At 35.7% G+C, this 22,935-nt stretch overlaps 1 protein-coding gene across 3 annotated transcripts in view; it reads right to left on the bottom strand.

Annotated features, from left to right (window-relative positions):
• The window catches only part of LOC120415894 (choline-phosphate cytidylyltransferase B-like), a 70,965-nt gene that overhangs the window by 41,373 nt on the left and 6,657 nt on the right, over window positions 1–22,935 (bottom strand). Inside the window, exons 1-2 of one of the 3 annotated variants that reach the window (XM_052709423.1) lie at window positions 13,412–13,542; window positions 5,756–6,190 (exon numbers count right to left, since the gene is read on the bottom strand). The exons of 1 other annotated variant lie outside the window; for it this stretch is intronic. In XM_052709423.1, the coding sequence (XP_052565383.1) occupies window positions 5,756–6,077 (322 nt within the window). In that variant the 5' untranslated portion in view covers window positions 6,078–6,190; window positions 13,412–13,542. Of the gene's footprint in view, window positions 1–5,755; window positions 6,191–13,411; window positions 13,543–22,935 lie in introns of those variants that run through there. One more of the 3 variants, XM_039577533.2, reaches the window with a different exon arrangement.

Here is a 22,935-nt window from a genome sequence, read left to right as displayed (position 1 = left end):
GGAGTTTTTCGAAACCGACGAGTTCAAGCAACAAGCCGCCCACTTCGCTGCCAACCTTGGGATCAAGTGGACCTTCATTCCGCCTTCCGCACCCCACATGGGAGGATTGTGGGAAGCTGCGGTCAAGAGTGCGAAGACCCACCTGCGCAAGGTCCTGGGAAACGAGTCGGCCACCTACGAAGAGCTCTACACCATCCTGACGCAAATCGAGGCCTGCCTCAACTCGCGTCCACTTTGCGCCATCTCCAACTCTCCCGAAAGCTGCGAGGCCCTCACCCCCGGACACTTCATCATCCAGCAGCCGATGAACCTCCTGCCGGAACCCACCGTTTCGGACGTACCGCGCAATCGACTGGACAACTGGCAGCTCGTCCAGCAGAAAGTAGAAGAAATTTGGACACGTTGGCGCAACGAGTACGTGACGTCGCTGCAACCGCGCAGCAAGTGGCAATCGGAGATCGACAACCTGCAGGTCAACCGCTTGGTGCTGGTCAAGAACGAGAACACCCCGCCGGCCCAGTGGGAGTTGGCCAGAGTAGTTGCGACACACCCGGATCGCAATGGCATCGTGCGGACCGTCACGCTGCGCAGAGGAACAACGGAGTACCAGAGACCGATCCAGAAGTTGGTTCCACTACCGACTGATTGAGGCTACTGCCTCAAGGTGGGGAGGATGTTTGGGTAGAACAAACGCAGTGTGTAGAATTTGACTTAAACCCCTTAACCGTGTACAGTCCACTTCCCAACACAACATCACACACACACTGACACAGAAAAAGGCCCAGTAAACGTCACTTCCCCCAAAAACTTCCGTTAGGAGAGATCATTCTCGAACGAGCAGAATAAAGAGAAACACGTTTTTTAGAGTTCGTCGCGACTTTCTTTATTTCGTTTCGACCGCAAACAAATATGTTTTCCTGTCTTCAAATATTTTTTCATGTTAAAAATGAAGTTTTCCCTAAATTATGTCCCTCGGAAAAGTTGAAAAAATGCGATGAGCTATTTTCAAAAAATGTTTTAAAAAATAATTTATTTAGGGGCAAGACGGCCACCTCCTCAGCGGGTAAGACGGCCACCCGTAATTTGTAAATTTTATTTGATATAGCAGCAATTCCCCACGAAAACAGCTTGATTCGAAAAAAAAGTTCTCCGATCGAGCTCAATTTTTTTCTGGAGGATCCTTGGCCAAAATAATTAGACCCGTATTTTTTTTGTTTGCCCATTAGGGTGACCTACGCCGTGTTAGAGTGGTTCGTAAAATGGCAATTTTCAACGATTTTCGCAAAAACCACTTTTTTCAAAAAGTCATATCTCCGCGCCATTTTATCCGATTTTAGCTGTCCTAGACACAAAAGAAAGGTGATTAGTTTGGCCATTTTAGAAAAATAGTAAGAAGTTTCAAAAATCTAGCTTAACATTTGAAAAGGTCGTATGAAAACTTAAAATGCTGTTTTGAGGGTCTCGGGACCAGAGAGCCTATGTCTGAAAATATTTTTATCGGATTCCTCGGAAAATTTCACATATCATATCAAAAAAATGGTGAAGTTATGTTTTCGATACTCTCAGATACGATTTTTTGAAAATAAAAACTGGATTTTTCGACGCGCCACGCGCAAAAATGAGAAAATGACGAAAACGAGAAAAAATCGACTTTTTTCACTAAAACTGCGATAATTTCAAAATTTCAGCGATGACCTATAGATGTTGTGGTACCAAAAGTTGCGTCTTTTAATTACGAAAATTTTGGTACCCTAACATGTATAGGTCATCGCTGACATTTTAAAATTATCGCAGTTTTAGTGAATAAAGTCGATTTTTCCCGTTTTCATCATTTTCCCATTCCTGCGCGTGGCGCGTCGAAAACCCTAGTTTTTATTTTCAAAAAATCGTATCTCAGAGTATCGAAAACATAACTTCACCATTTTTTTGATATGATATGTGAAATTTTCCGAGGAATCCGATTAAAATATTTTCAGACATAGGCTCTTTAGTCCCGAGACCTTCAAAACAGCATTTTATGTTTTCATTCAACCTTTTCAAATATTAATCTAGATTTTTGAAACTTCTTACTATTTTTCCCAAATAGCCAAACTAATCACCTTTCTTTTGCGTCTAGGACAGCTAAAATCGGATGAAATGGCGCGGAGATATGACTTTTTGAAAAAAGTGGTTTTTGCAAAAATCGACGAAAATTGCCATTTTTCGAACCACCCTAACACGGCGTAGGTCACCCTAATGGGCAAACAAAAAATTACGGGTCCAATTATTTTGGCCAAGGATCCTCCAGAAAAAATTGAGCTCGATCGGAGAACTTTTTTTTCGAATCAAGCTGTTTTCGTGGGGAATTGCTGCTATATCGATCGGAGAACTTTTTTTTCGAATCATGCTGTTTTCGTGGGGAATTGCTGATAGGTTATATTTTTGACAGTTTTTTGACTATTGAGACATATTAGTAGATAAGGAAAAGCATTTTCAATCAAATTATTCATTTTTAATCAAAATGCTGTTAACTACCGTTTCAACAACAATCTTTACTGTGATATTAATGAATATTTTAGCCAGTAAGTGGCATACATTTGCGTGTTTACTCGAGGCGGTGCTGTTGCTGGTAAGTTTATAGCCTAAATAGTATTTTTGGAGCTTTAATCGAGCATCAAACTCTCCATATGACGAAGATAGGGGTTTGATTGGAAAGGGTATATGTATTTCCCCTATAAGGCTTTTAAAAAAATAAATGCATTTCCGGGTTAGTTATAGAATTGCTCAAATAAAAAGTTGTGTTTTTGCATGCATGGATCGTTCTGGAACCAGATTGACCACTCGGGGGACATTTTCCCGATGGTCAAATAGAGGAATCCGGATTATAGAACGGCTTTATTCCGGAACGCTTTTTTAACTCCAACATGACAATAACACATGTGTTAAACCAATTTTTTTTTGCGTTTCTATTGGAAAATGTTTAGTAAGTGTTTTGTAAAAATCGTTATGAGCAATTCTCTGAGATTTCAGTCATTCGATTTTCCATGTATTTTTCAATCAAGCTGAAACCAAGCCTTCGATATGTCCAAAGAAGCCGTTCTGCATCATGGAGGGTTGTGTGGGTGAGACTTAGAAAGTCTCTTTTCAAAAGTGGGCAAACATGGGCATTAATTTAAAAAAAATGAATAACTTCGTCGATTTAAAAAAAAAGTTACTTAAAAATTGCTTTAATATGAAAACGGTGCACTTTATCAAAATTTCGGTGGAGTACTAACGTCATGATTCGAAATCCGGACACTTAGTAACATATCATTTTTGTTATAGCTGGCAAAAAATCATGTGATAAGTTGGAAATGTAGAAACATCATCAGGATGTAGTATAAACAGTCAGTTTCACGAAAATGCACGCAAACTAAGTCTTTTCTAACCATTTTTCATCAGAATTTTAAAATTAAAGTGACTTGTTGTGCTTCGAATCCCGGACACTGATAAAAGCTGATTCGAAATCCGGACACTTTTGCTTCGAATTCCGGACACTCGTTTTTGCTTATGAATCGCACAAATTTGGACTGAAATGTTAGTGAATGGCATTCTTTAGGTCTCAAATAAGCAGTTAACATCGAAACAATCGATAGTTTATATAAAAATGGCTAGAATTTAAGACAATCAAAAACATAAATTTCTGCTTTGCCTTCCCGGTGCTTCGGACGCCTATGAAATATTTCCGTTGAAATGTTTCACATTTTTGGTAAACTTATAATTTTAATTTATTTAATTGTTTTGGCATTAACTACAGCGTTCAAACAAACTGTAAATGATAGTTGATGTTGAAATTCATCAAATAACACAGTTTTGACATTCATAAAGCGAACTTATATCCAAATAATTGATAAAACAAGATGAAGTGTCCGGGTTTCGAAGCGTCCGGGAATTCGAATCATGACGTTATTTGATTGCAAATTCGATTTTACTTCGAAAAATGCAGTTAAAAATTTGTTGCGACCAGTATTTCGATTTTTGAAAAAAAAAATCAGTATTTATTCAAAAATTCATAACTCGGTCAAGGATTTTTTGCACATTCTGGAAATTTCTGAAAATTTGGCAATTGATGTCCCCTAAAACATATCAGAATTTTTTTTAATAGAGCTTTTTTTGCAAATCAATTTTTAGTGACATGAAGTGAAATAAAAAATCACAAAAAAGACACCAAATCGATCAAAATATTCCTTCAAAAGAAACAGATTTTCGAATTTTTATACATCATTTTTGAGTGGTCAGCTGCTAAATTTGCAAGGAAAACTAAATGGACAAACTAATGATGCAAAAAAGCTTCTTTGGGCATATCGAAGAAACAAAAAAAAGTTTCAGCTGGATTAAAAAATACAAAAATTAAAATAAAGAAAAAATTAGCTATTCGTTAGAGAACTGCTCAAAACAAATTTGAAGACATTTGGTTGTAGCATCGCCAAGATATGGCTATTTTAAATTAAAAAAAACGTTACTTAATCCACCTTTAGGTGCCTTCCTCTCATTTGTAGAGTGATTACAATCCCCTAAAGTGTGTACATGGTTTATGGATCTCCCCTAACGTAACCTAAGAGGTCCTAATAAAAATAAGTGACGAGTAAAAAGAAATAGACTTCCTACAGACTTTTTGTCAAGATTATACAGACACCGCCTTTCAGGAAAATGGCATCCCTCTACAAGGCTTTTTACGTGACGATCAGACGGGACCATTTGAGATTATGTGGATTCAGACCATTTTTTAAACTGCTTATAATTTTAGATAGGTAAGTCAGATCTTGAAAATTCTTAATCCACAAGAAAGGTCTTCTCATATAAATACTTTCTAAAAATATATAACATGAGTTTTTCGTGAAAAAACCACCCTTTTTACCATAATTTTAATTAAATATGAAAAAGTTTTTTTTTAACATATCTTTTTAAATACATGATAAAACTGCATGAATTTAAATAGCAACTTAGGGGACGTTAAGACGGATCGATTAAAACCATTCCGGCCAAAATCGGTTGAGCCTGTGACAAGATATTCCAGTGACATTGATTTGGTACACATGTCTACATACAGCCAAACACACAGACATTTGCTCAGCTGGGGATTCTGAGTCGATATGTACAAATGAAGGTAGGTCTAAAAGGTCTAACTAAAAAGTTCGTTTTTCGAGTGATTTTATAGCCTTTCCTCAGTAAAGTGAGGAAGGCAAAAATAAAAAAAAAACGAAAAAACGAACGAAACTATTGGCACTACGCCCCCCGGGGCATGGCCTTCCTCTAACGTGGGATTTCTGCTCCAGCGCCTCTGACGAGACAGGAGAAACCGGGACCGACGTTTTACTTCACCATCCGATAGAAGCTCAGTGGATAAGGCGGGAATCGAACCCGCGTCTCATAGCATCATCGGGATCGGCAGCCGAAGCCGCTACCCCTGCGCCACGAGACCCATCGAAAAAATCAAAAATCAAAAAATGGAATTCAAAAAACCATGAAATATTTTCATGAAACTTTCAGGAGTGATTGAAAATCATTTTTATATTAGATTAAATAAATTGTATCTAACGCCTTAAACAACGAGGAATAATAGAGCGATTTCATCATTACGAAACATGTATCATGAAGAAACGTCGTTTACTTCAGTCTTTATAATGTAACCAGAAAAAAACAACCACGAATGTTTGACATGATGTATTTGAATAAATGATGGATGTGAATAACAAAATAAAACAGTGAAATTTTCCAGCAATATTATCGCACTCACCAAAGCTGACATGCCCGTTCCGTATGCTCTCATCGCTGGGCGGCCAAAAGTTGTCACTGCTGCCAGTCTCCATCCCGTCATCCTCGATTCGGATACTGCTGAACCGCTTCTGTGTGGCTCCGTTATTGCTACTGCTGCCGCTATTGCTGCCACTGACTCCAGAATCTGTGCCGTTCTTCGCTCCGCCAGCCCCGTTCTTTGGTCGCTCCGGAATGCTTATGGACACCGACGACGATTCGTCCGGACTAGCGGGAACTGGAGCGGGCTCACGTGGCCGCTTGCGGGACATTCTGCCCGTGGACGACGGTTCCTCCTGTTGCATCACGACCGCCGGGGACGCCAGCTTTGCTGCAATCGTTACGCTTCCCTTGCTCAAAATGTTGCGAAACTACGGCGCAGTAGTTTCAATTTCGCCGCCGTCGATTTGGTGCTGACCTGGAATGAAACGAAAGCAAAAAGGGGAAAATTATTATATTGTAGGTGTGCGGGTTTTGTGTGGTTCCTTTAAGCAGTACGTAATAGAAATTTGTGACGGCGTACCTAAAGAAGGGAAATATGGATTGGAAAATTGCGTGTCCACTTTGACATGAAGAAAGAAGGAGGCAGAAGGTATCGGTAGTGGCACCATCCCTTAACATGAATATTTAAACAGCAAAGCAAGGCGCCCGTCTGGCGATTCTGGCGTCGAGTTGTAAATGTGTGAGCCACAAATTTGTGAAAGTGAAAACTTGCCAAAACAGTTGTAGACTCTGTAACGACTCAATACCAGACATCAAATGCAAATTAGGGGACAATGGGAAAAGGATAAATATATTTGGCGTCTGGTCTTCTAATGATTCATATTTAAGAATGCTATTTATTGTTTTGTTACCTGAACTACCATAAAACAGGGTGACTTTGATAGGTTTCAGATTTTTCCGCAAAATGAAGAGTACAAATTAAATACGTACGCAATGGTTTGAAATCATACTGACCGTGGTAGAGGAGTGTTCAAAGTACCTCAAGAAGAACTTTTGATAAAATTTAAAAAAAATTAAAAAGTTAGTTAACTATAATAAAGAAAAAGTTGATGAAAAATGATTTTCTCAATAATCATGATTTTGAATCGGAAAACGGAATGCATTTTCGGATTCTTTGGACAATTTTCCACTAAGAGAGGGCAAAATAAGTTTGTAAACAATAAATAATATATGTTTTTGATACACAATTAAAAAAAAATATCCAATTTTATAGGCAATGTTAGTTAAACAAATTTTATGTAAAATGTGAAAACTTGTGATTCATGCTTCAAAATCAGTTTAAAATGCAATATAAATCAATAATTTTATAAACAAAACTAGTTTTAACGAATTTCAGGAAAAATTTCGACTATTTAACAATTTTACCTGAAATTTATATGTATGTATTTTGTTAAAAAGCTTATAAACTTAAAAGACTAAATATAAACATTTTTTTTCCTTAAAAACTATATCGGCAACCTTATTTGGTACATTTGACGTAAAAATGAAATTTGAACATCTTAAATCTGATTTTTACAAGAAAAATTATAACTATCTAAACACTATTGAAAAAAAAGTGCATGGACTTTGTGGGGCCTACCCCAGTATATTTTTTAAAAATAATAATCTTGGGAAACCCCTTACCAGTTGGAAAATATTTCGCAATTCGCAATTTTCAGTGTAAGAACGGGCCTTGACCGACGAACACGCACTGCCCTTACACCTACATCTCACCCTTGCTCTGAGTCAGTACGAGCAGCACGCTAGAACACGCTTTGAGTGTTCGTGCCAGGCATGCACACCTTCTTTTCCGGTTACGCATTTTAACTCGGCCGGGGGTGGTACATTACGTAGGGTTTGATGTAAGTATAAGCGCCTAATCATTTAAAGTGTGCCTTACAACTTTCATTAAAGCAAAAACTGTTTTATTTTTAGTTTGAATTCAAAAACTAATTGTTATTTACTGTGTTTTGTTTTCTCCTGAAATCTTCCCTATTGTTGAGTCTGTTTATCTGTTGCTATTTCTTTTGTCGCGGTGTTTTGTTACAATTTTTGGTCCTAAGCATGTTATAAAAGTTTACCAAAAATACAATAGTAATATTTGTGTTAATCCTTTAACCATTCCATAAATTGAGTAACGGATCAAACCTCACTTGTTTGAAAAAAGGGTGAAGATTGAAAACAATTGACAGTAAAAGATAATTTATTTTATAAAAATCAAGTATCAATAGTAAGAGAATGATGAGCGTATTTTGAAGAATAAAAATGAGAAGCTAGATGTATTAGATGTAAAATTAGACAATAGTTAATAAAAAGAGATACAAAACAAGCTTAGATTATAGTAATGATAATTTATAGGAAAGATAAAGAATTATTCAAATAAATAAATTCGCAATAAAATCAAAAAAGATTAGGCGAATGATAAATAGACTTGATATTACTAGTACAAGTATATTTTTAAGGAAAAAAAAACAAAGCAAAGTTTGTTACAGCAGTATCAATTGATAGAAAAGAGTGGAAAATCTTTGAGAGATAAGAGAATCAAATGTTAGTAAAATTAAAATCAAATGTTGGATATCAAATAGAAGAATCAGCGAAGAAGTGAGAATCAGTAGAGCAAAATAAAAAGAGGAGATAGGTGGTAGCTGAGAATGAAGAGAAGAGAAACCCCGTTGTGCGATGTTTCAGGTACATCCACAGCAGTTGACTCAACATACTGCGAATCAAAACAATACCGTCTACAATCACAAATTACTTCCCTTTCCCACATTGTCGCGCCCTTTTCTTTTAGCCGTCTCGACTCTGACCCGCGGTGGTCAAGGTTTACGATCCGTTTCCACAGGCCACCAGCTAGGTCATCATGAAAACCAAGCCAACGTGGAGGTAAGAAAATAGGACACTCGCAAGGAACCAGAGCTATACTGTTCTGATCAAGATAATTCGGATGATCTAACAGAACTACGGATGTAGTTAGTTACGCTCCTTCCAGGATGTTCCTTACGTGGACGTCAACCGAAGAGCACGCAACAAGGTCAGTGCCATTGCATGCTCTTAGGTATCAATCCTTGGCCTGCCAGTTGGAAAATATTTCAAAAATAAATTGAAATCCTATCAAAGTCACCCCGGTTTACGGTATACTAATCGTAATTTGTAATAGCATGTGAATAACGTAAATATTTCGAACCAAATATTGAAGGTTGTTAAAAAGTTACTTTCAACAAAATTCTTAAACCCGTAAAAATGCATTTTGTTTCAAAAATTACAAAATGAAAATGTATACGGGTAAAATCCCATTTAAAATTAAAATGCAAATGACACATTCCTACGCGGCAACGTCACAAAATTTACCACTTTTTTCGAAATAAGTCTGGTATGGTATAGAACAATTTTAAGTTGAACTTTTCATTACTCTTTGACGTTGCAACGGAGTGAGAAATGGCGAAATTTCGACCCTTTCAAAAGGTAAAATCCTAAAAAATTCTAAAATTTTAAGAACTTTTCTTTCCAATTTGAAGGATTATTTTTTTAAATTGATTATTATTTTCTAGCTTGTAGAAGGTTAACTAATGCATACCATTGTAACCTTTAAATACGGCATAAACTTGGAGGAAAACAAATACACTCAACCCCCGGTGGTTGGTCACTTTTCGTTTGACACTTTTAAAGATTGTACCCCGTTAGTTGATCAAGATCAAACTAAAAAGCGACGAACTGTCACTTTTTACACGGAACTCACACTTACTATCATACCAAACGTTTGGTAGTAGGTGTGAGCTCTGTGTAAAGAGGGTGTCAAACTAAAAAGTGACCCCGTTCGTTTGACAACAATTGGTGTCAAACCATCGGGGTTTCAGTGTAGTCTATTAACTGCTCTATTAACTCGTTTGATTATTGCTGTAAGTCAATTTACTATCCAGGTTATTGCCATCCAATCAAAACGCTGTCTAAGGCAAACTTATGAGAAATTGGACAAGCATTCCGGTGAAAATTATTTCGATACAGTAAAGACAAGTCACACATATAGAAATAGCCAAAAAACAAAACAAAATCACTGAAATCACTGTTTTTCAACATTTTTGCCTTCCTCACCTTACTGAGGAAAGGCTATAAAATCACTCGAAAACCGAAATTCTTAATTTGACCTCCTAGACCCACCTTCATGTATACATATCGACTCAGAATCAAATTTTGAGCAAATGTCTGTGTGTGTGGTGGGATGTTGATAAAAAAAAATGCACTGAGTTATCTCGGCACCGGCTGACCCGATTTTGGCCGTTTTGGTCTCATTTGATCCGTCTTCGGGTCCTATAAGTCGCTATTGAAAATGATAAAGTTTAGTTAAGTACTTCAAAGGTTATGCTAAACAACTATTTTAACAAAAGTCCGGAAGATTGCAAAAAGGGTGGTTTTTGTAAGAAACCTCGTCATGTTATACATTTTTAGAAAGGTTTTCGAAAGACCTTTTCAACGAGTTCAAAAAATTGAAGATCTGACAACCCTATCAAAAGTTATAAACACTTAAGTGTTATTTATGAACTTTTTAGAGGCCGGATTTCATATATTTCGATGAAAACGTTGTCCGGATCTATCATGCGACTTGTCGTTGAGTAGGTAATTGAAAGACCTTTTCAACGAGTTCGGTAGATTGAAGATCTGACAACCCTATCAAATGTTATAAGCACTTAAGTGTTATTTATGAACTTTTTGGAGGCCGGATCTCAGATATTTTGACAAAAACGTTGTCCGGATCTATCATGCGACCTGTCGTTGGATAGGTAATCAAAAGACCTTTCCAACGAGTTCAGTAGATTGAAGATCTGATTACCCTATCAAAAGTTATGAGCACTTAAGTGTTATTTATGAACTTTTTAGAGGCTAGATCTCATATATTTCGATGAAAACGTTGTCCGGATCTATCATGCGACTTGTCGTTGAGAAGGTAATTGAAATACCTTTTCAACGAGTTCAGTAGATTGAAGATCTTACAACCCTATCAAAAGTTATAAGCAATAAGTTTTCTTTATGAACTTTGTGGAGGCCGGATCTTAGATATTACCTAGCATTACACTCTAAATGTGAGGAAGGCACCAACCACCTAATGACGTTTAGACCACTTAAAAAAATGTTTTAGTAAATGGGTTTTGTGCCTTTTTTTAGCTTTGCTACGTCCTACATTTTTCGTGAGTCTTTTTACAACATATTAGGCTATTTCCAACAAAATTTTGAGGTAGTATAATCGTTTCAATTTTGACTTTTAACCTTTAAAATCTAAATATCTCATAAAAGCGGTGTTTTTTTTTCTTTCAGTGTATTTTTTTTAAGGAAATCCTCTCAAATTTCCTCCAAGTTTGTTTTTGACCACTTCAAGATACAACAAAGTTGCAATTACGAAATACAAAAATATCTCTAGTGCGACTGGCTTAACATACACAAAAATTGATGTCAGTAAACGCACGCCCTTATTTTTGCTACCTCCAAAGGGACCATCCATAAACCACGTGGACACTTTAGGGGGGGGGGGGGGGGGGTATGGCGATTGTCCACGATCCATACAAAAAAGTTTTTATTTGTATGGACAATTGTCCACGAGGGGGGGGGGGTTGAGATTCCCAAAAAAGTGTCCACGTGGTTTATGGATGGTCCCAAAGTTAAACGCCTTTAGCAACTAAAAATTTACAATTTTATTTATTGGCCGCGAAATCACATAAATTCAATTCTGTCGATTTTAACGCAACTTGAAAAAGCTCGAATTGTGTTATTTTTTTTTTTACTTGGATAAAATTTTCAAAATCTGGAGTTTTTTTTTAAAAAGGTCCAATAAACGAAATTTTCAGTTTTTGCTTTTTGGGTGTTTTTTAATACCCCTGACTCAATGCGGTTTCAAAAACACCTAAAAAGCAAAAATTGGAAATTTGGTTTATTGGACCTTTTAAAAAAAACTCCAGAAATATAGAAGGAAAAAATAAATTAAAAATTTAAAAAATCAATCCAAAAATAAAATTTTGATAGAATTATGCGATATTTTGAATATTTTGGTTGTAAAATAGGTTTTTTGCAATTCCGTCGTAAAACTACTAACTTTTCCTGTCATTCTTGAACGACGAAATAGCCTACTTTTCTGTACCAAAAATAACAGAATCGAATAGCAACACTTTTCAAAATAAATGCTGAAAAGTTCTACTTTTCAGCACTGAAATGGGTGCTGAAAAGTTGATCTTTTCAGCACTTGTTTTTTAAAGTAACACTTTTCAATTTTTTATTTATTTAAACGATTTATTGACAAAATACATGGAAATTTGACTTAAAATTGCACTTAATGGGTGTTTTTCGGAATTGCAAAAAATGTTGTATGGAACTCGATGCAAAACTTGATTTTTTCAGCACTCTTCGTATTTATCCAACTCGGTGAACCTCGTTGGATAAATGTACGACTCGTGCTGAAAAAATCCTCTTTTTGCAACTTGTTGCATAAACTACTATTATCACATCTTTAGCATGTTTCTATAATTTATTATCTGTTTTATGAATAACTAAAATTGTTGACCTTCAAATTAACGAAAACAGGAAAGGTTTGCAATATTCAGATTTTTCAAAGTTTAAGGTACAACTTTGTCAATGTTTAGTTTAAGGTACAACTTTTGTCAAGTTTTTTTTGGGGTCAACTTATGCCATGTGTTGAGGCAACATCCCAAAAATTTAAAAGTAAAATATGTGGAGAACAGTAACTCCATCGAGCATCCAATGTTGGCATTCCAGCACTTTGACGTTCAATTAGAGCTTAATTGTGTTTTTTTATTTATTTTAAGAAGTTATTTGTTTGAATAAAACGAAATAGAAAAAAAAATGATGAAAATACAAGTATTTCCCCTAAACTATGTTAATTTTAAGCAGTTTTTTACAACTTGTAAGCTAATGATTTGATTTTAAAGTAGAAATCTGAAAAACAGGCCAAACAAGTTGTTTGTAGAAAAAAAAATATAAACGGAAAAACGGCCAGACTAGATTATTCGATTATTTTTAAATTCTGCCAAACAAGTTTTTGTGTCTCATTTCAGGTTATCGAGCTTAAATATGACCACAAAAATGTTCCTGAGTGATCTTGTAATCTGTAACTCACTTGCATCTTTTCACTACCAAATTGACAAGTTTGATCAAGTCCCGATTCATCTCAAGCCCTTCTCGCAACTAAAATTCCCATCCACCCGGCCCTAATCGCGCAGCGAATAATCTCCGGTCTAATGCGCAAAACAAACATACACTCCGAAAAAAAAATAACCCAACAGCTCAGCACACAGCAACTGCTGCTGCACTCCCACGTTTTATCTTATCAACCAACCGGTGGATTTCGCGAGTGTGCAACTGCCATGTCATCTGATTCCGGCGACGACGACGACGACGACCGTCAGAACAGCGCTCTATTAGCACCCCAATTTGCACTGCGCGAAGGGTGTCCCATCACAGCCAATTTAGTAACTGAATGGCAATCAGGCTTCTTGATTAAGTAATTGGCTGAACATCACCTCGTCACATGGCTTTGGGGGTATCGTCGTTTCAGAATGTTTGATACACGTGTTGCAAGCGGACTCTATTGTGAGAGAGCGAGAATGTTTGACCTGTGACGCGACAGTGCCCGGCCGTCAAGGTCTGTCCTACTTACGAGCAACGCAGCAAGTGCACACACTCTGCTGGAAGAACGCGCTTCACGCACAGTTCCCGGTAGATCGTCGCGTACAACGCACAAAACAGTCTCTCTCGCGCGCACGTTATCAGCAGCAACCGTCGCACCAAAAAAAAGCACCCGCGAGTTCCGAGTCGTGGAATCTGACTGAATCTGGCCGACTGACTACGGTTGATCGCTGCGCTGCGCTGCTGTGTGTATGAATACGGCTTTTGTTCACTTTCAACCCGTACGACGACGTCGGAGGCGGCGCGGACTCCTCAAATACAGTCACAATAGCAATAGCTGAGCGGGCGGGGGTCTACGTCATCGGGCGGTTCAGCTGTACCCACGACAGGCGATAGAGCGATTGAAGGTTTGAACGGCATTCTGTGTTGAGTTATTGTTTCAAGCTGCTTTCACGAACAATTCCGGCAAATCCGGCGTGGCGTAGGTTATCTCTCGTAGTTTGCGCGGGCTGAGTCTGGCTGCAGCAACGCGGAGATTTGGTGTTGCTTTTGGACGAGGCCTGAGAAAATAAGATGCTTGTAGCTTTGGGTAGATCTAACCTGGGGAATGTTGATGATATTAATAAATTAACTGGTTTAATCACTTGCACCAATTGACGTTTTTATTTCTCAACTTTTGTTAAAAACTATACTGATTTCTGTACATTTATTATTATTGAACATAAATAACTTAGCTAAAATTATGAACAATCCTTCAATTGTGAACTATCCTAAGATAACAATGAGTAAATTCGTTCACTGTTTACCAGCAATAACAGTCATCTTTTCCGGACATTCAAAAGAATTTCAATGAATTGAAGATAGTTGTTTGAATCTCACTGTTACAGGATCTTTTAAGGGGTTACATACATGTAAAAAATCACAAAATTTCATACTTCAAAAAAAATATTGCATCCACTAGAAAAACAATTTTCAATCACCACTGAAAGTTTCATGAAGAAACTGCATGATTAAACTGAGTTTGAGACGATTTTAAGCTCAAAATTTTACCGTGCGCGAAGCGGACTGTCAAACCTTCTGAGCGTTTTTATCGAAACACCGAGTTGATTTACGGGTGCCAAGATATCTCGAGATGGGATGGACCAAATTGGCTAAAATTTGGGGTGAAGACTCTCAAGACATATCCCGTGTGCATGACGAAGCCCGACTTTGAAATTTTGCTTTAAAAAAAATACAAAAATCAAAAACTGACGATTTCTGTATGAAAAACATAAAACTATTTTTATCTTTTTGTTTAATAAGTTTTTTTTTGAAAATTGGCCCTCGTCATGCACACAGGACCGGTTCAACGAGTCTTTACCAAAATTTTGAGTCAATTTGGTCAAGGCAGAGTTAAAATATCGTGGCACCCGTTTTTTGAAACTGCTAACTTCAAATAGCTATATCGCGGCAATGATACAACCAAATTTATTCAAATTTGTTTTTATGATAGATAAAAATGTATATTTTAATGCCCTGAAAACAGATTTTAAATACAATTAAGTGTGTGGTCACACCAACCTCTGACTTTTTTGTTGATTTCCATCTATGTAACCCCTTAAGATTCGTTTATTTTATGTTTTCTTCTTGTTTTCAATTCTTGATCTTAAGCGAAAAGTGAAGGCAAGCGTTTGACGTTTTACGTTGGCTTTTTCTCCAAACAAAATTTCAACATTTTGTATGAAGCGTGTTTTTTTTAACTTTCTAATTTTCAAAACTATTAAAACGTTTGAATTTATTTCCTTTTTTTATTTTAATATTTTTCTAGTCTTTCACATCCTTTTTTTATTTAATATTTTTTCAATTTTACAGCACCAAATTTTTTTTAAATTAGAAATTTTCTGTATTTCAAATACATGTTTTTTCCATTTATTTTTTCAAATTTACATTTTTTTAACGTCATTCAGGGTTGTGGGAGTGAGGTTGATTCATACCAATTTCAGAATTTTTGTATGACCCAATCTCACCTCTTAGGTCTAATGCAGGGGTGCCCAACCTTTTAGCCATGCGGGCCAGATCTGATTTTTCTGAAGCAGTGGCGGGCCGGAACTATTATTTGATAAAAGTTGAAAAAGTAAACACATGTCTATAATTTTATTATGATTGGGTTCTTTTAAAGTAAATTAATAAAAGAACTAGTGTTGCAAATAAGATTCATACATTTTGATTTGAAGAATGAAAAACAAAGATAACTTTTCAAAATGTGTTTATTTGACTTATTTCAATTTTTGTATGTTTGAAATTGTATAGTACAATTAAATACCTTGATATAATATTTTATTTAAAAAAAAAACATTCAAATTTTAATGGTCGTTGCAATTTTTAAGTTTAATTTCCTCAACACTAAAATTTAAAAAAATCAATGCGGCATGATAAAATTTATTCAAACGAAATTTGAATTCGAATATCCTTTACAAAAAGACTTTGCGCGTTGTTGTGCACCTTTATTCAAATATTTAAAAAAAAATTAAATGATTTTTAAAACACACAAATTTTAAAAGTTAAAAAATTATAAAAATATATAAAAATTTAAATTTTCAATTCGTGATTCTTCGAAATTTAAAGCTTATTTAAAATATATTTTGTGCTGCCTTATTTCTTGATTCATTTTGGAACATTTTTTTTATTAATTTTAAAATATTTGCAGCCATCTATTTTCAGTAAGAATAATTTGCTTTTTATAGCTTTTTTTCAAAAAAAAACTTTATTACTGAAAAGTTGTTTTGGAAAAATACATTGGATTTTGCTTACTTATTTATTTAAAAAAAAGAAAATAGAAAAAAACTTCAATTTGAAAAAAAACACATTTAAAACTGAAAGATATTTAAATTTAGAGTCTTTTTAAACATTTTCAGACAACAATCCAAGTTTTTTCATATTATTATAAGAATTAAATTCAAACATGAAGAATGTTGTATGAATATATAAAAATTCGATCTCAAGCTTATTTTGTTTATTTCAGATAATCAATTTATTTATTTAATTTTTCCTGAACAGCCTTAAGGGCCGGTCATAGAACTATTTTGAAAAGCTGTCGCGGGCCGGATGAAATGGCTTCACGGGCCGGACGTTGGGCAGGCCTGATCTAATGTCACTCCTAACGACGGTATTTTTAAAACTTAAAAAAATAATCTGAAATTAGTTTACTGTTGAGCAATTCCATGTCAAATAGGGAATCGGTTGTACCCGACCCTCTCCGATTTCAATGAAACTTTGTAGACATGTTATCCTACGCTTATATAAGCCATTTTTGTGTATATGGAGCCAGTTTAACTCGATAATGACATTTGAGAAGGGCGTAAGTATTTTAAATATTTTTGTATTTCGTAACTTAAATATTGCTGTAACTCGAAGCCGTTGCATCGTATCAAAAAGTGGTAAAAGACAAACTTGTAGGAAATTTGGCGGGCTTTCCGAAAAAAATGCACTGAAAGAAAACAACACTCCACTTATATGAGATTTTTCAAATTTGAAGGCTAGCCAACGATTTTTTTTCGCTCATATTTTTTTGAAAATAGCCTTAGATGTTACAAAAAGACTCACGAAAAATGCAGGATGGAGCAAATCACCTAAAAAAAATACAAAAATCATTTACTGAAACTGTTTTTTTTTTTCAAAAGTGCTCTAAACGTCAAAATTTTCAAAAACCAAACACGAGAGTCGATTCTCCAGACAATTTTACATAAAAGTCTCCATATTGACCACTGTCCTAAGTCCAATCCTTGTGAAGTTGCAGCGGTTTTAAAAATAAAAATATTGAAAAAATAGGGTTTTTGGTGGTTTTTGGCAATTTCTATATGACAGACTTGATTTTTCAGTCTCGTAAATATTTTTACCAGAAAGCTCGTCCAATTTCTCATAAGTTTGTCTTTGACCACATTTCAATTGGATGTATGGGCTTACAGATCCTTGGTCATTTTGGTTTGTTTTTAGTTTTTGACGTTTGTCTGCTTTTTAAGATGGCTACACTGCCCATGATCGCATAAATGCCCCACTATGTATTTCCATCACTTTTGAGTTATTGATGCAGTTTGGTTCAAAATCATGTGATCTTTCAGAAAAGCCTAAAACATCCAGTACTTTGTTCTACAAATCAGGAGAAAATTAAGTTTTTTTTCGGGAAAATTTAACTCGTTTAACATGGGCAGTACAGCCCAGTTATCGAGCGCCCAGTTAAAAAGCAGCTCAGTTAAACAACGCCCAGTTACCGAACAAGTACTGTATTGTATTTTTCTACACCCAAAGGAAAAATATATCTCAAAATCTGCAACAGTGGATTTGCTGCAGAAAATGTCACATTTTATAACATTTTTTGCCCGTAGATCATTTTTGCCCGCATGCAAACATTTCAGCGGTCTGCAGTTGTCTCCACCACATATAATGCTGGCCCGTCCCCGAGCAACACTCCAAAGAGAAGCATATGTTGGTGCTCTTTCACTCACTTATCATCAAGCGTCCATGGCGCGGTGGTAGCGTGTCGGATCAATAACCAAGAAGTTGGTGGTTCTATCCTCGTTCTGCCAAGTGTTTTTTTTTTTTGTGAAATACAACCAAAAAGCCGTCGGTAATGTCGATAATTGTCGGTAACGGGCAAAAATGGCATACTCCTATATCGCAAAAAAATGCATGAGGACGGATTTCATGCAGATTCTGATATACTTTCATGCCGCTATGCATCACAATCATGCGACTGCCAGTTGGGTGTAGTTTAAAATATTTCAATTGAAATTTCGAGGGCAATACCAAATAAATAGCAAAAAGCATCAATATAATAAAAAAAAAACTTGTTTTGAAATAATACCAACAAAATGAAATGTATTCAAAGTTCTATTTTTTTGTTTTTGAAAATGTTTAATAAACAAAATGTTCACTTTTTGCTTTTAGGGTGCTTTTGAATACCCCTGACTCAAAACGGCATTAAAACGCCTAAAACACAAAAAAAATATTATACCTTTTCAAAAAACACTCCAGAGTTGTATAAAATCAAAAACATAGTTTACACCTCATTCGAAAAGCCAAAATTAAAAACTTAGTTTACACTAACATTCTCATTTTCTCCAGTCCTTTTCCAAATTTTAAGAAAAAAACAAAACTTCTGACTTTTGTGTAAACAATTTTTTTTACTGCAAATCACAAATAGGTTTGAAAAAAACATTTTTTGGCACCACAGAAACGGAAAAAGAAACATTAGCAAAAACTATAATTTCATGAATTTTTTGATGTTTTGCCTGAACAATTTTGAGGTAGATTTCACTATACAGCAATTCCCACGAAAACAGCATGATTCGAAAAAAAGTTCTCCGATCGGGCTCAATTTTTTTTCTGGGGGATCCTTGGCCGAAATTATTAGACCCGTATTTTTTTGTTTGGCTATTAGGGTGACCTACGCCGTGTTAGGGTGGTTCAAAAAATGGCAATTTTCGTCGATTTTCGCAAAAACCACTTTTTTCAAAAAATCATATCTCCGCGCCATTTCAAACGATTTTAGCTGTCCTAGACGCAAAAGAAAGGTGATTAGTTTGGCTATTTGGGAAAAATAGTAAGAAGTTTCAAAAATCTAGCTTAACATTTGAAAAGGTTGAATGAAAACATAAAATGCTGTTTTGAAGGTCTCGAGACCAAAGAGCTTAGTCTGAAAAAAATTTATCGGATTCCTCGGAAAATTTCACATAACATATCAAAAAATGGTGAAGTTATGTTTTCGATACTCTGAGATACATTTTTTTCAAAATAAAAACTGGGTTTTTCGACGCGCCACGCGCAAAAATGAGAAAATGACGAAACGGGAAAAAATCGACTTTTTTTCACTAAAACTGCGATAACTTATAATTTTAGCAATGACCTATACATGTTAGGGTACCAAATTTTTTGTAATTAAAAGACGCAACATTTGGTACCATAACATCTATAGGTCATCGCTGAAATTTTCAACTTAACGCAGGTTTAGTGAAAAAAGTCGATTTTTTCCCGTTTTCGTCATTTTCCCATTTTTGCGCGTGACGTGTCGAAAAACCCAGTTTTTTTTTCAAAAAATCGTATCTCAGAGTATCGAAAACATAACTTCACCATTTTTTGATATGTTATGTGAAATTTTTCGAGGAATCATATATTTTTATATGATGTCTGAATATTTTCAGACATAGGCTCTTTGGTCCCGAGACCTTCAAAACAGCATTTTAAGTTTTCATACGACCTTTTCAAATGTTAAGCTAGATTTTTGAAACTTCTTACTATTTTTCCCAAATAGCCAAACTAATCACCTTTCTTTTGCGTCTAGGACAGCTGAAATTGGATGAAATGGCGTGGAGATATGACTTTTTGAAAAAAAGTGGCTTTTGCGAAAATCGACGAAAATTGCCATTTTTCGAACCACCCTAACACGGCGTAGGTCACCCTAATGGCCAAACAAAAAAATACGGGTTTAATTATTTCGGCCAAGGATCCCCCAGAAAAAAAATTGAGCTCGATCGGAGAACTTTTTTTTCGAATCATGCTGTTTTCGTGGGGAATTGCTGTATATTGGAACAAAAAATCAGCATTCTTCATTTTTTTTTTGTTTGAGAAATCCCTAAGGAATTTTGGACGTTTTCGCAAATAGCAATCGCCATTCATTGTATTTTTTTTTAATAAGAAACGATAAAACTTTGAAAAGTATTTGCAACGGCCTCTGTTCACGCCCAGTTCACTCATTTTTGACGATTAGTAGAAAAACACTTCCAGACAACACTGTAAATTATGTAACCCCACACACACAATCACAGTAGCCCTTCGTGTACCTTTATGTTCATTGTTTGTAGTCGTTTCAGGACACGAAGTGGTTTGTCTTTTGTAATGTTTTGTAGACTTCCCGGTCGCAAGAACTTGACTAGCTTAGGAATCAGACCAGACCTCAACCACAAGACACTTCTGACCAGATGGTCGACCGGGACAGTCACCCCTCCTCAGGGGCAAGTTAAGTAGAGCAATAAAACCATACTTGTAACCGCCAATCTGTACTCCTTTCGTACAATAAACCATCCCAAGTAAATCGCGTTTTGACTTACCGGATCACTAAGTTCTCCCCGACACACGGGACCACATCCGCTACGATGTGCGTTAACAGCCTCATTTTGCAGTTTATTTTCAAATATCTTAGTAACGACAAAAGTTGACAAAATGTTTTAAAAAAATGCGGAGGTTAGAATTTATTTCAAATTTAGCTTACAGTAGCTAGTACAGTAGTGTTTTATTGATAAGGCCGATGCAAATATTTAAAAAAGTTTTTGTCCCTCGGCCCTGGCCGAGGTCAAGGGGGGGGGGGGGGGGGGGCAAAAAAATATAAAAATTTAAATAACAAGCCATAGTCTACACATTTAAATGAAAAATGTGTTTTAAAATGCATTTTACACTTGTTCAGTTGTTTTGCAATCATTAGTTTTCAAAAAATCTAAGATCTGACAAAAACAAAAATTGTATCGAAAAAAAAGATTTTGCATCGAAAATTTTCAAAAAATCTTAAGATTTTTTAATAAACCCAAACATGCTAAAAATGATTTAAAACGCAGAAGAATGTATTTTAATTTGATTTCAGCTGGTTGCACTTGAATTTTCATTGAAATTTTGAAGTTTATTGTAAAAATATTTTTTTTGCCCCCTGATTTTTCGGGCCAATTTTGAAGGGGGGGGTGACAAAAACTTTTAAAAATATTTGTACCAGCCTAAAGAGCACTGTTTTAAAATTGCTATCTTTTACATTTTTTTTATTGTTGTCTACACCTAGAATTTCTATTCAAACTATTCACAATTCATTGCTAAACATTTTTAGTTTTTTTTTATTCAAATTGGGCACTTTAATGCCTTCTGGTGAAGCCGTTGATCATTTTCGAAGAAAATTGATCATCACAATAAAATATTCTGTATTAAATTCAATTTAACGAATTTCAGCACCAAAAGGAATCAGCATGTGGTGGTTGTTGTCTTCTTGAAGCCACTGAAAGAATTTTTGATCTAAATCAAATGTGCTTCAAAATTTATATTTGTGGCACAGTCATTGACGTCCTAGTTGGCAATCATTGATTAATGACGATTTCCATAACTTTACAAGGAATGGGATAATCGTTACCAAAAGGAATCAGCATGTGTAGGGCACTATTCTAAACAACTTGTTGAAGGAATTTTGTCAAAATATTGAAAGCGACGCAAAATTTATATCTTTGAACGAAAAATCATGACAATGATGGAAGTCTTCACGTTATGCAAATTATTATTATTTTTTTCCGTCATTTTTAAATCCTAACTATGTTTTTGAGAAGAGAAAACTCATTTTTACTCTCTAGAAAACTATTTGAAAGACATAATCGATAGTTGGAGTTGTGAAAATAATGTTATTCGGCGTTATGAAGCTAAATAAATTTTACACAAGAACTCATACCTCTTGACAGGATTGCCAGTTATTCGAAATCTTGTATTGATATCATTGTTTCATTTTGTAAATATCGTTTTTAAATATAAATTTTCAAAAAAAATTAGATTAAAATCTGTAAAATTGCATCGTACAAGAACTATTCCTTAACTTTCGGAAAGTCGCGAGTTTTCGCCATTCTTACAAGTGCCCTTACAAACTGTGTACAAAGTACACGTACGCGACTGCCGGTGGGTTAAGACACTTCAATTTGAATCTAAGACTTTAAAATATTCGATTCAACCGGTACAATCGTGTAGACTTCAGATCAAACGAATCAATACACTGTATGAGGCACGTGCACTCAACAGGAAACACGCGTTGTTGATTGGCAAAATACGCAAGGCTTACATCATTCCATCGGATGGCCTTTCGTAAGAAAATCGTGACGGGAAGGTTTATCAGCTGTTTTTTTTTTCCTTGGTGACTCATCAAGTATAATTTTCATAAAGTAAGAATAAAAAGAAAGTAAATAAGTGATGAAAACAGATTTCTGAACATTTCAAAATGTCAAAGCAATCAAAATTGCATCAGCGCTTTTTTTTTTGTTCAGCTGAAAAAAGACAAGTGATTTTTGTTCCACGTTGTCAAACCAGCAATGACTCACGGAATCTTTGCGTGCTCGTAACTGATTTCCGCGGTGTTTCTCCAACACAATCTCACCTATACGCGGCGCCAACAGACACTGTTTCAATCGATGACGTCCAATTGGAGCTTATCTGCTGCTGCAGGTGTCGGCGATTCCACGTTGTCTTCCAAAGTCAACGGTCGGTCGCGCCTTTCGATAGTGGAGCAATCAACCAGCGCCGTTTTATTACGCTCCTCTCGCTCTCAATGTCCATTAAACTTATACAGAAGTAAATCACAGACAAACAGTCACGAAACTCTCTTTCGTCGCCAAAAATAACGGTCATATTCAAATGTTGTATTTTTAGTTTTGCAAAGAACCGACAGATTGCCGAAAGATTAAAATAAACAATCCTCATCTCCTTGTCTGTGAGCAAATTAGCACCGGAAAATCGGATTTTCAGACGTATCGATTGATTTTATCAATGTGCGAGGCAGCGCCGCACCAA

This window comes from Culex pipiens, chromosome 3, assembly GCF_016801865.2.
Source record: "Culex pipiens pallens isolate TS chromosome 3, TS_CPP_V2, whole genome shotgun sequence".
NCBI classification, from domain to species: Eukaryota; Metazoa; Arthropoda; class Insecta; order Diptera; family Culicidae; genus Culex; species Culex pipiens.
The sequence above is the reverse complement of the archived record's forward strand: the minus strand, read 5'-3'. Positions and strand labels throughout refer to the sequence as shown.